At 37.4% G+C, this 14,125-nt stretch overlaps 2 protein-coding genes across 2 annotated transcripts; both read left to right on the top strand.

Moving 5' to 3' along the window:
• Positions 1 to 1,438: 1,438 nt before the first annotated feature.
• LOC142520816 (cytochrome P450 71A8-like) lies at positions 1,439 to 3,436 on the top strand. Its single transcript, XM_075623963.1, has 2 exons — positions 1,439 to 2,488; positions 2,784 to 3,436. The coding sequence occupies exons 1-2, from the start codon at positions 1,550 to 1,552 to the stop codon at positions 3,396 to 3,398; spliced, it is 1,554 nt and encodes a 517-aa protein (XP_075480078.1). The 5' UTR covers positions 1,439 to 1,549; the 3' UTR covers positions 3,399 to 3,436.
• A 9,973-nt stretch (positions 3,437 to 13,409) lies between these two features.
• Positions 13,410 to 13,988, top strand: LOC142520379 (secreted RxLR effector protein 161-like). Its single transcript, XM_075623369.1, has one exon. The coding sequence runs from the start codon at positions 13,410 to 13,412 to the stop codon at positions 13,986 to 13,988; it is 579 nt and encodes a 192-aa protein (XP_075479484.1).
• Positions 13,989 to 14,125: the final 137 nt, after the last annotated feature.

Genomic DNA, 14,125 nt, shown 5'->3' with positions numbered 1-14,125 from the left:
ATTTACACTTGATGCAATAATACACTGAAACATCGACAATAACTACTGTTAATTTTAATTACTATAAAACTTGAGGCAAACACGAAATAATGTTAAAGATGAATATTAATAGAAGAATTGGTTCTATAAAATTGGTCAAATAATAATTTTAAAATGATCTCTTTTTGTTAAAGTAGTGTGTATCATACTACATTTGGTACCATATGTTTTTAATTAAAATTATATATTATTTTTTAACCTTATTTTTTAACTAAGGATAGAGACCTAAATAAATGCCCACATTGGGATTATTATTTTGAAATATAATCTTCAAAATTTTAAATACAATTTTTTAGTAATATTTTCACCACGTACAAAATCATTGCCATTTTTCTTATAAATAAATGAATAAAGAAATAATGCAACATTGAAATAGATACATTTCTTCATCAGCTTAAACTTGTGCCCTTCTGAAATGCATGCCAAAGGCAAATTCAAATTCTAGCTTGCATGCTTCAATTTCCAAATTATATCACTGTCTGAAATTGTTTCTTTAGGTACCGTTTGGTTCAAATACTGATAAGTACTAATATAAATAGTCCTTTCATATCACTTGTTTTGTACAAGTATTATTTATCTCAATCAAATTATTAATTATTTATCTCACATCAATCAAATTCGTAATTATTTATCTCACATCAATCAAATCAATAATATAAAAGTACGATATTACCCATAATAAATAATATTATTAATATTTTTAACAAGGACAAAATGGTAATATCATATTATCTCAAATTTAATCAATTAAATCAATCAAATCAAACACTATATTAACTATCATTTTCTATTTATTTTATTATTACAAAATATTACTTATCTTCATACTATATATCATATACTATGAACCAAACAGTACCTCAGTGTATTAACCGTGGTTCTCCGTTGCTGGCACGACAAAGTTCCAGGCTAAAACGGTTGTATAACAATAACGTTGTTTTTTTTTTTTTGGAATTTCGGCGGTTTTCGCGGTTTTCGCGAAACGAAACGACGATTTCGTGACTGTCGCGGCCGTTACAGAACATTTTTTTTTCAAATTTTTATAATTTTCAATTAAATTTTTTCCAAATTATATAATTATTTCTATTTTTGTTATAAAAATACTCCACAACGATAACCACGACTTTACGCAAAATGTCAATGTAACTGGAACAGCGACAGCTTCCGAGCTTGCTGTATAACTATAATGTTGTTTTTTTTTTTTGGAATTTCAGCGATTTCATGGTTGTCGCGAAACGAAACGGCGATTTCATGGCTGTCGCGACAAAATGTTAATGTAACTGGAACATCAGCCTCCGAGCCGTTCTCCGCGATCGGGACGGAGAATCATGGTATTAACATATAATAAGTACATGGCTAATTAGTTGGCAACACCCTGTCAAAAAAGGGTTGACTTTGTGTTACTATCATGTGAGAATAATATTTCTCCATCCAAATCATCGTTTGAGGACCTATATTATATTCGAATCACCTTGTTTTCCCTTCTTTTAGGCATTGGTGAACAAAAACGATGATTTCTCGGCAGATTCAAATAGATGAAATGCTATCGAATCCGTTTCTGCTTCTTATAATCAGTTTGTTCTTAGTGTATTTAGTTACAAAATGGATATATAAGCCATGTAGTAAGAAAATACTACCACCATCACCACCAAAGCTACCAATCTTTGGGAATCTTCATCAGTTGAGAGCATTGACTCACCGTTCCTTCCAATCGTTGGGGCGAAAATATGGGCCGGTATTGCTTCTTCACTTCGGTAGCAAGCCGGTATTCATTGTTCAGTCAGCCAATGTGGCAATGGAGATAATAAAAACAAATGATTTGATATTTGCTGATAAGCCCACTTCAAGATCTACAGACAAGCTATTCTTTGGCTCCAAGGATATATCTGTTGCACCTTACGGCGAATATTGGAGGAAAATGAAAAGCATGTGTATCCTCCAGCTACTGAATGCCAAAAGGGTTCAGTCATTCCGTTCCATAAGGGAGGAGGAAACATCACTTTTGATGGAAAGAATCAAGTCGACTACTTCATTCCATTTGCCCGTAAACTTAAGCGAATTGTTTCTATCGCTCACCAATGATGTGATCTGCAGATCGGCTTTCGGAAGGAAGTACACTAATGGGAAATTTGGCAAGAGGTTTCCCATGCTTCTGAAGGAACTTTTACAGTTGTTGGGAGGTGTAAATATTGGAGAATTCATTCCTTATCTTGCTTGGACTGATCGTTTTAGCGGTTTTGATGCTAAAGTCGAAAAGGTTGCTAAGGAATTTGATGAATTCTTGGAGATAGTAATACAAGAGCACATGAATACAGGCCGAGATAAAGGTGATGCAATGTCGAAGGAGGAAAAAAGCAGAGAGAGTTTTGTTGACATTTTGCTCAAGATTTACAAGGATAATGTGACTGGTGTCTACATTGACAGAGACAATATCAAAGGAATTATTTTGGTGAGGACTTCTTTCTTGTAAAAGTCACAACATATACACTCATTTTCATTCAAAATTCAATGGTGTTTCCATTATTTTCCCCCTAAACAATGATCAAGGTCTTGGAAACATGGCCATTATCTAATATTCAAACATCAAGATTCATGAAACTCGTTGGCCCAAGTAGAAAAGGAAAATACCGCCCCGGTGATTTGGTGTATCCAGTCACAGTGAAATGCAATCAGTTGTTATGTTACTATAAGTTTTACCTTCCAAACATTTGCAGTCTACTTTCTCATATAACCTTATAATACAGGACATATTGGCCGGGGGGACGGATACTGCATCTGCAACACTAGAATGGGCGATGACCGAACTCCTACGCCACCCTACGGTTCTGAAGAAACTGCAAAAAGAAGTCAGGGAAATCCTCGAAGGGAAAAGGGATATCACAGACAATGACTTGGAGAAAATGCATTATCTGAAAGCCGTGATCAAAGAAACTCTCCGTTACCACGTGCCGGTGCCATTCCTGGCAAGAGTAGCACGAGACAACACTAAAATCAGGGGATATGATATTGCATCAGGGACGTTGGTGATAATCAATGCATGGGCTATAGGTAGAGATCCTGCATCATGGATTGAACCTGAAAAATTCAAGCCGGAGAGATTCTTGAATACTTCAGTAGATTATAGGGGACAAGATTTTGGATTGATCCCGTTTGGTTCCGGGAGAAGGGGTTGCCCAGGGATTACATTTGCAATGGCAAGTGTTGAACTTGTTTTAGCTAATCTTATGCAAAAGTTCAATTGGGATTTACCTGATGGGAAAAAAGGGGAGGAATTGGATGTCATAGAGCATCCTGGTGTTACTATTCATAGGAAAAATCCTCTTTTTGCCGTAGCAACCGAGTGTTTGACTTGTTTCTAGTGCACAAGTATATTAGCCAAGGTCTGTTTCTATATCTTTATGTGTCTATATATATATATATATATATATATATATAGACCCACACGATTCAATTTTTAAGTTATGACGAACATACCATAAAAAATAATGTAAATAACCATAAAAAATTAAATAATCTTCCTAGTACTTTACAAATAAACTTAATCATCTTGATTAATCCAAGTAAATCCAACACAAAAATTAGCATATCGAATCATTTTCTCATTAAACCACCAGTACAACTTTCTCAAGCTCCATTTGACATCAATCAATATTTTCTTAATTGAATAATATTTAATGATTATATTTATTCACAGATAAAATTTTATGATTAAATATAAAAATTATGTTAGAGGAGCAATAATTGTCTCTGCTGGGTAGAGCGATCGAATTATGACGCTTACGTTGTCGTGCTGTTTAAAAGATTTGAGTTGCACAATTATCACCTGCTATAAATTTTGGTAAAACGGCAACTCGGTCCTAAAATTGCTATTAGAGTCAAGGTTATGAGTTCGATTCTCATTGATAGCAAGTTATACAATTATCGATAGGTAGATTGTTGGGGTGTAATAATTGTCTCTCAGAGCGATAGAACCATGACACTTAGGCTGCTGTGCGGTTTAAAATATTTGAATTGCGCCATTAGCACTAACTATATCTTTTGGTAAAGTGGAAAGTGCTCGATCCTACCAACCATAAAAAATATTTTATAAATAAAAATCAATTGACATCAATAAGTATTCATCAGACGTGATTTCCTTCCAATGATAGGCCATGTCTTTCTTGTCCACAACAATGAGTTCCCTTCACTCTTTTAGGTTTAAGTTGAATGAGAGCCAATGATGAAAATCTCTTTTTTATTTTGTATAATTTTATTCGAATTATAATTATAATATATGCATTTATGAATTTTTTATTTGGATGAATTAGTTAATCATTTAATTGAAACTCTAAAATCGTCATCTATAGGCTATCCCCTTTTTATTGTCCAATTTCTGTATGTGCGTCGGTCCACTATTATTCTATTTAAAATTATAATTCCTCAAAAAAAATGTGTTAATAATATTATAATATTTTATTTAAAAAAATTATTATTAATATAATCGGGTCGGGATGGAAATATGTTACGGGGGTTTATTCATTGATTTAAGGATAAACCATATCTAGGTGATTGCTTTATTATATGATATTATTTTCTTCCTTCCAAAATAATAGCCGTGGATCATGGGATCTTTTAGGAAACTTGGGATTTTTTGGCTTTGCCTTTCTTGTATAAATATTTCATTGAATCAATGAAAAAGATAACACCTTGTTTTGTCATGGTATCAGAGCAATGTTTAGGTTGCTTCAGAAAATAATTTCTCTTGTTTTCCTAACCATGGCTGAAGGAGCCGCACCTCTGCCACCGACAAAGATTGATCCCAGTTCGCCATTTTACTTAGGGCCACAAGATCGCCCTGGCGACTTTATTACTCCCATTCGTTTGAAGCTTGACAATTTTGATGATTGGTCTCATGCTCTATTCGCGTCGCTCTTTCCTCTCGACGCAAATTCGGTTTTCTTAATGGAACAATCACAGACATCGTTCCCCCTTGTACGAAAGATGATTGGGTCACGATCCAATGCATGTTGGTCTCATGGCTCACGAATACGATTGACCCAGAGGTACGTTCTATGCTCTCGAATTATGATGATGCTAAGCGCTTATGGGATGACTTGCACGAACGATTCTCGATTGTGAACGGTCCGCGTATTCACCAACTTAAAGGGGATGTTAATCGCTGTGAGCAAACAAAAATTATGCATGTTGCTGTTTATTTCAGTAAATTGAATGTTTTGTGGGATGAACTCGATAAACATGAGCCTTTGATTTCTTGCAAGTGTGGTAAATGTACGTGTCAGGTTGGTAAACAACATGAAAAACGGCTCGCCGATGATAGGCTGCACCAATTTCTTCTTGGCCTGTTGTGCAAACCCTTCCGAGCTTTACTGCCGAACAATGGGCTGCATTATCGGCCATGTTTGGTTCCTCTTCTACTCCTTCTAACAGGCTGCATGGTAAGTTGGGAATGAATGATTGGATAATTGATACCGGCTGCTCTCATCATGTTACCGGTGATGAATCTTGTTTATCGAATATTAAAACGGTTTCTCCATGTCCCGTGGGTCTTCCGGATGGTCAAACTGTGGATGCTACTAAGGAGGGTGTAGTGAGACTAACGGACACAATAGTGCTCCAACATGTCCTTTTTGTTCCTAAACTACACTGCAATTTAATTTCAGTATCACAATTGAACGATGATCTAAATTGTTTTGTCCAATTTAATTCTAACTTGTGTGCTATACAGGACCAACATTCGAGGGAGGTGATTGGCACGGGTGAGCGACGGGATGGACTTTACTACCTCCGGCATGGATTAAAAGTACAAACGGTGTCAGCTGCTAGTTTGAAGTCTTTGGAGCTCTGGCATCGTCGTTTGGGTCATCCCTCTGAGAAAGTAGTGAAGTTACTTCCTTTTTTTCATGATTCTAGGGGACATTTGGATACTGGATGTGAAGTCTGTCATCGTGCTAAACATCCTAGAAATAGTTTTCCTTTAAGTGAAAATAAGTCCACTCGGATTTTTGAGTTGATACATTGTGATTTATGGGGTCCATACGATGAACGCTACTCTTGTGGCGCTCGCTATTTTTTAACCTTGGTTGATGATTATTCTCGTGCTGTGTGGGTTTATTTATTAATTGATAAACGAGAAGTTTTTCAGATGTTTATGTCCTTTCTTGCAATGATTGAACGACAATTCTCTCAAAAGTTGAAAATTGTACTTAGTGACAATGGAACAGAGTTTAACTGCATGAAAGATTATTTTGTGGCGAATGGAATTTTATTTCAAACTTCTTGTGTGGGTACTCCTCAACAAAATGGAAGAGTTGAAAGGAAACATAAACATATTTTGTATGTTGCTCGTGCATTGCGATTTCAAGGAGGCTTGCCGATTTTCTTTTGGGGGGAATGTGTTTTGGCCGCTGCCCACCTGATAAATCAGACTCCGTCCACGGTTATTCACAACAAGACTCCTTATGAAATTCTTTTTGGTTGTGCACCTTCTTTCGACGACTTACGCATCATTGGGTGTTTAGTTTTCTCTCATAATTAACGAGCTAAAGGTGATAAATTTGCAAGTCGAAGTCGTAAATGCGTTTTTGTAGGATATCCATTTGGTAAGAAGGGATGGAATTTATTCGATCTTGAAACAAAGGAATTCTTTGTGTCGAGGGATGTGAAGTTTTATGAGAATGTCTTTCCTTTTTTTAATATGAACGACCCAAATATTGCTCCTACCCGTGAGAGCGATGTTCCGTCCACTGAAGATTTTTTTGGTGATGTGAACGACCCGACGCCTGAGGATGCAATCGTTGCTCCAAACACTTGTGATGCTCCTCCTGTGGCAACTTCCCCCACGGACTGCCACGGGCTTTGATAAAGCTCTCGTAGACTCGGGGGAAACATACTTAGGCCGTGGATTTCGGGAGAAGCTCCCATCGGTAAAATTACGCGACTTCGTGACACATACGGTTTTCACAAACGGTCCATCCCTTGCTCCACCTAATCCTCAATCTCATCCTCCCTCAGGTACGCCGTTTCCTATAGCACACTATGTTAGTTGTGACAAATTTACGGTGAAACATCGGAATTTTCTCGCAGCTATAACTGCAGGTGTTGAGCCACGTTCCTTTAAGGAGGCTGCAAAGGATGTCGGCTGGTGCACTGCCATGCAACAAGAAATTCGTGCTTTGGAGGATAATGGCACTTGGACTATGGAAAAATTACCTTCTGGCAAGAAAGCTCTCGGCAGTAAATGGGTGTACAAAATCAAATACAATTCTGATGGTAGCATTGAGAGATTAAAGGCCAGATTAGTTGTCCTTGGTAATCATCAAGTTGAAGGTATTGATTATAATGAGACATTTGCTCCACCAGCAAAAATGGTGACAGTTCGCACTTTCCTGGCTGTTGCAGCATCAAAGCATTGGGAGTTGCATCAGATGTATGTACATAATGCCTTTCTTCACGGTGACTTAGACGAAGAGGTGTATATGAAACGTCCCCCTGGTTTTAGCTCTACAGATTCCAATTTGGTTTGTCGTTTGCGTAAGTCGTTGTATGGCTTGCGACAGGCTCCTCGATGTTGGTTCGCAAAGCTTGTGACAGCTTTAAAAAGGTATGGTTCTCTTCAATCCTACTCCGATTATTCTCTATTTACTTACACTAAAGGTCCTGTGCAGATTAATGTACTAGTGGATGTTGATGATTTGGTAATTGCGGGTAATGATTCCGCTGCCGTGACGCGTTTTAAAGCCTATTTGAGCAAATGTTTTTATATGAAGGATCTTGGTGTGCTTAAGTATTTTCTTGGCGTTGAGGTGGCTAGAAGCTCTTCAGGGCTGTTTTTATGTCAAAGAAAATATGACCTAGATATTATTTCCGAGGCTGGATTGCTGGGCTCCAAGGCAGCCTCATTTCCGATCGAACAGAACCATCAGTTGGAGCGTGCCACAGGGCCGTATCTCTCAGATCCCGAGCCCTATCGACGTGTACTTGGGCGACTTATTTATTTGGCAGTTACCCGCCCTGACTTGGCATACTCGGTTCATGTTCTATCACAATTCATGCAGACACCAAGACATGAACATTGGGATGCTGCATTACGAGTTGTTCGTTATTTAAAGAAATCTACGGGCCAAGGCATTCTATTACGTTCCGACAGTGACTTGTCTTTGACAGGTTGGTGTGACTCGGATTGGGCAGCATGTCCTCTTACCAGGCGTTCTCTCACTGGTTGGTTTGTGTTTTTGGGACATTCGCCAATTTCATGGAAAACTAAGAAACAACATACTGTCGCTCGCTCTTCCGCCGAGGCAGAATATCGTTCTATGGCATCTCTTACTAGTGAACTAAAATGGTTGAAGGGTTTACTTTTGAGTTTGGGAGTCAATCATCCAACGTCGATTCCTCTTTTCTGTGATAGTCAGTCTGCATTGCATATCGCGCAGAATCCGGTATTTCATGAACGCACGAAACACATCGAAGTGGATTGCCATTTCGTGCGAGATGCAATCCAAGATGGTCTTATTGCTCCGTCCTATGTCCCAACGACGGTTCAACTGGCGGACATTTTTACCAAGGCCTTGGGATAGAAGCATTTTGATTCTCTTCTTGACAAGTTGGGCATTTTAGACTTACATGCTCCAACTTGAGGGGGGGTGTTACGGGGGTTTATTCATTGATTTAAGGATAAACCATATCTAGGTGATTGCTTTATTATATGATATTATTTTCTTCCTTCCAAAATAATAGCCGTGGATCATGGGATCTTTTAGGAAACTTGGGATTTTTTGGCTTTGCCTTTCTTGTATAAATATTTCATTGAATCAATGAAAAAGATAACACCTTGTTTTGTCAAAATACCATCGGGAATATATTATAAATCTAATCCATCTCCCGACATTGATCAGGATAGAAAAAATCCCTAGAATTTGGGTCGAAAAAATGACGGGTCAAAAATGGGATGGAATTCGAGATGAGTTGGGATTTTGGAGATTTTGTCCCCTACTTGGCCACATGGTTCGGTTTTCCGCAATTGTAGGAATTACATATGAATTTCTTTAAGTTTTTATTGTTGAGAAAGTCATCTTCAAAATTTTCAGAAAATCTCCTTAGGCTTATTGGTATAAATTTTTGGATCATTAATATTTGAAGAAGACAATGAACAATAACGAAAACTTTGAGGTTAGTGTTGAACATTGTTTTCATAAAAAGATTTTGCATCATTCTTTGTTTTTTCGGAATTTGGCAATCTTCTTTCAAGATACAACAACTTCAACTTGTGATAACAACATAATATATTACAACTTCCGCAACCATAAATTATATATACTTTCTTTTGGTTGAAGGAATAAGAACTTCAATAATAATATGAGCATTATATTTTTGAGAATCTAAATAGTATTTGAAATGATGTTCGATTATCTTATTTGTGTTGTTTGTCTGTAGAGAAATATTATTTCAACATATGAGGTGTCTTTTGGTGCAAAACTTTGATAAAAAAACATAAATGAACACTATTTATTTGAAGTGAATGCAGAAAACTCGTAAATGGTTCAAGACCATTCCTGAATAGGGCCTCCGGCTCCTAGGTGCGCAGAAAATCTCCTAGGTGCCACTTTCTGGGCACCTACAACGTGCCCAGGTATACGACCAGGCCATTGTTGGAAATTTTAATAAAATTTAGAGGTTGAATAAAAAATTATTTCTCATGAATGTGGGAGTGTCTTTTGGCTCTCCACATTCTTGAGTTAATTGAAGAGTTTTGGCTCTTCATATTCTTGAGTTAATGAGAAGATTAATTAAGTTAATTAATCTTGCATTACCCTTGGTGTGCATTTTGGGGCTTATAAATAGTGTGTTCATTTTCTCATTTCATACAGATGAAAATTTTATCTCTTTCAAGCCCTCTCTTGCATTACATATTGTTATCTTTCCATTTGGCCTCCGTTAAATCTCGGTGATAAAGAAAATGTACGTTTTCAGTTTGCCGTAGTAGTGTCTCGTGCTAAATCACTGCTGGTTGTTTCATTGTATCCTGGAAAACAGACGTCCGCTGGAACCTCGAAGCACATACCGGAGAGGGCGAATATGTTTTAAGGAAACTGTACACGCTACAGGCCTCAGTTTGGTTTTGCTTTCTTTTACACAATAGTCATACTGTAAACATCACACTTGTTTCAGTTGTTGCTTTATCTCTACAAGTTCGTTTCTACGCTACTGTTTTTAGCAATTTTTCTAACAAACTTAAAACAGATTACTCATTACGTGGTTTGTTTAAGATATGGCTACTGAAACCAGCGTGCAAAGGGAAACTGGTTATGTTGTCCCTACTGTGGCTCAAGTTGTCCCTCATGTTACCCCACGTGCTGCTGCGGTTGCTGTCCCAGCCAGTCACGGTGAAAAGCCTGAAAAGTTCACTGGTGTGGACTTCAAAAAGTGGCAGCAGAAGATGCTGTTCTACTTGACGATGCTGAACCTGGCCAGATTCCTATCTGAGGATGCTCCTAAACTCTAGGTGGGTGAGGGAGATGTTGAATCTGTTAGTGCTGTGGAGGCCTGGAATCATTCTGATTTCTTATGAAGAAATTATGTACTAAATGGATTGGTCGATTCGCTCTACAACGTGTTTTGCGAAAAGAAAATGGCTAAAGAGCTGTGGGAATCCCTTGACAGAAAGTACAAAACGAGGATGCCGGGGCCAAGAAGTTTCTTGTTGGCCGCTTTCTGGACTTTAAAATAGTGGATTCAAAGCCGGTTATCAGCCAAGTTCAAGAGTTCTAAGTGATTCTTCACGAGATTCACAGTGAGGGGATGACTTTGAGCGAATCATTCCAAGTGGCTGCTATTGTTGAAAAGCTACCACCAGCTTGGAAGGATTTCAAAAATTATTTGAAGCACAAGCGCAAGGAGATGAATGTTGAAGAGCTCATTGTTAGGCTTCGCATCGAGGAAAATAACAAGAGTTCGGAAAGACGATTGTTTTCTCCTGTTGCCGCTAAGGCAAATGTAGTCGAGCATGGTCAAAGCTCGAAAAAGAAAATTTCTTCTCCTCCAACAAAAGGTTGAACATGGGACCCAAGGGAGGCATTTCAAAGAAAAAGTTCTCTGGAAAATGCTATAACTGTGATGACATGGGTCACAAGGACATCTGAATGTAAGAAGCCAAATAGAAACAATAGGTGAATAAGATGGAGAACATATCTCAAGAGGTTTCAAACATGAATCTATGTGCTGTAATCTCTGAAATTAATCTGGCGGGTTCAAACCCAAGGGAGTGGTGGATCGACACTGGTGCCAGTCGCCATGTTTGCTCCGACAAGGAGATGTTTGCTACTCTTGAGAATCTATGAATGGGGAAAAGCTATTCATGGGAAATTCCGCCACTTCTGATATCAAGGGTCAAGGAAAAATTGTCCTAAAGATGACATCTGGAAAAGAACTGACTCTGAACAATGTGCTGTATGTACCAGGACATCCGTAAGAACTTGGTGTCCGGGTCGCTTCTTAACAAGCATGATTTTCGCATTGTCTTCGAGTCAGATAAGGTGGTTTTTTCGAAAAGTGGGAATGTTTGTTGGCAAATGATATGTTTGTAATGGTTTATTCAAACTCAATGTAATGGCTATTAAGCTTGTGATGAATAAAGTTAATACTTTTGCTTATTTGCTTGAGTCTTCTTGTTTATAGCATGTTAGACTTGGACACGTTAATTACGATACAATTCGTAAACTAATTAACATGTAAAGCATTCTTACATTCCAAATTGATAAACAACACAAATGTGAAACTTGTGTTGAGGCAAAACTAACAAGATCATCTTTTCAAACTATTGACAGAAATAGTGAACCACTTGATCTAACTCACAGTGATATATGTGATATAAAAAATGTGCAAACTCGTGGTGGAAATAAATATTTCATCACTTTTGTTGACGATAGCATAAAATTTTGTCATGTGTATCTCCTTAAAAGTAAGGATGAAGCTATTGACAACTTTGTCCAATATAAGAGTGAAGTTGAAAATCAACTTAGCAAGAAAATTAAGGTGCTAAGAAGTGATCGTGGAGGTGAATATGAATCACCATTTGCTGAGTTTTGTGATCAACACGGTATCAAACATGAAAGAACTACACCTTATTCTCCTCAGCAAAATAGAATTGCAGAGAGAAAGAATCGCAGATTGAAAGAAATGTTGAATACATTGTTATTAAGTTCTGATTTACCTCAGAACATGTGGGGGGAAGTTGTTCTAACAGCAAATTACCTTTTAAATAAGGTGCACCGAAAAAAACAAGATAAAAGTCCATACGAGTTATGGAAAGGTAAAAGCCCATCCTACCAATACTTGCGAGTGTGGGGGTGTCTTGCCAAGGTAGCAGTACCCACTCCAAAGAAAGTAAAGATAGGACCAAAAACTGTTGATTGCATTTTCATTGGATATGCTCAAAACAGTAGCGCATATCGTTTTCTTGTACATGAATCTCAAATACCTGATATTCACAAGAATACTATAATGGAATCAAGAAATGCTTCGTTCTTTGAACACATGTTTCCATGCAAATCTAAAAAAGAACCAAGTTCATCTAAAAGATTATATGAGACAATTGAAAAGGAACAAGAGCTTGATCAAGATATTGAACCTAGACGTAGCAAGAGAGCTAGGACTGAGAAATCATTTGGTCCGAATTTCATCACTTTCATGATGGAAAGTGAACCTCAAAGCTTTAAGGAACCAACGAGTTCATCTGAGGGACCTCTATGGAAAGAAGCTATCAATTCCGAAATGGAATCCATTTTACAAAACCTTACGTGGGAATTAGTAAATCTTCCTCCGGGAAGCAAACCACTAGGATGTAAATATGTTTTCAAAAGGAAAATGAAATCAGATGGAACCATAGATAAGTATAAAGCCAGATTGATAATTAAAGATTACCATCAACGTGAAGGGCTTGATTACTTTGACACATATTATCTTGTATTGAGAATAACCTCTATTCGTGTGATACTTGCGATTGCCGCCTTGCGAAATCTTGAAGTACACCAAATGGACGTAAAGACAGCTTTTCTAAATGGAGATTTAGAAGAAGAAATTTACATGGAACAACCTGAGGGATTTTCTGCAACTGGGCAAGAAAATAAGATTTTTTTAAACTGGTGAAGTCTCTGTATGGCTTAAAACAAGCACCAAAGCAATGACACGAGAAACTTGATAAAGCCATGATGGAAAGCGGATTTAAATTCAGTGAATGTGACAAATGTGTATACATAAAAAACACTGAAAATGGATATGTCATTTTATGTCTTTACGTAGATGATATACTTATCATTGGTAGTAATGATAAGATGATCAAATCTACCAAGAAGTTATTGAACTCAAGATTTGACATGAAAGATTTGGGCTTAGCCGATGTAATCCTTGGAATGAAAATTCATAAAACATCAGAAGAGGTAGTTCTAAGTCAGTCACATTATGTCGACAAAATACTTGAGAAATTCAATAAGGATGACTCTGCATTGGCTAGAATCCCGATAGATACCAGTCAGCATCTATCAAAGAATCGAGGTGAGAGTATGTCTCAATTAGAATACTCTCGAGTCATTGGAAGTCTGATGTACTTAATGAGTTGCACAAGACCAGACATCGCCTATGCAGTGAGCAAATTGAGTAGATTCACGAGTAATACAGGATTTGAACACTCGAAAGAAATTATCAGATTGCTAAGATACTTGAGGTACACTCGTGATCATGGGCTGCACTGTACCAGATATCATGTTGTTATTGAAGGATACAGTGATGCAGATTGTATATCTAATATGAAAGACTCAAAATCTACAAGTGAATTTGTATTCACTTTAGGAGGTGCAGCAATTTCGTGGAAATCTTCTAAACAAACTATAATAGCCAGATCCACGATGGAATATAAGTTTATAGCTCTTGACAAGTATGCTAAAGAGGCTGAATGACTGCGTCACTTCTTAGAAGATGTTCCAGGATGGGAAAAACCACTGCCAGCTATATGCATACATTGTGATAGCCAATCTGCAATTGGAAGAGCACAAAATAAAATGTATAATGGTAAGTCTAGGCATATACGTCGTAG

Source organism: Primulina tabacum, chromosome 12 (genome assembly GCF_025594145.1).
Source record: "Primulina tabacum isolate GXHZ01 chromosome 12, ASM2559414v2, whole genome shotgun sequence".
NCBI lineage: Eukaryota > Viridiplantae > Streptophyta > Magnoliopsida > Lamiales > Gesneriaceae > Primulina > Primulina tabacum.
This window is presented reverse-complemented; position numbering and strand designations above follow the sequence as displayed.

Excerpts from the sequence above, each read along its gene's own strand:
- LOC142520816 (XM_075623963.1), top strand. The coding sequence starts at position 1,550 with ATGATTTCTCGGCAGATTCAAATAGATGAAATGCTATCGAATCCGTTT. Across the intron at positions 2,489-2,783 it reads ATATCAAAGGAATTATTTTG|GACATATTGGCCGGGGGGAC; the intron begins GTGAGGACTTCT and ends CTTATAATACAG.
- LOC142520379 (XM_075623369.1), top strand. The coding sequence starts at position 13,410 with ATGAAAGATTTGGGCTTAGCCGATGTAATCCTTGGAATGAAAATTCAT.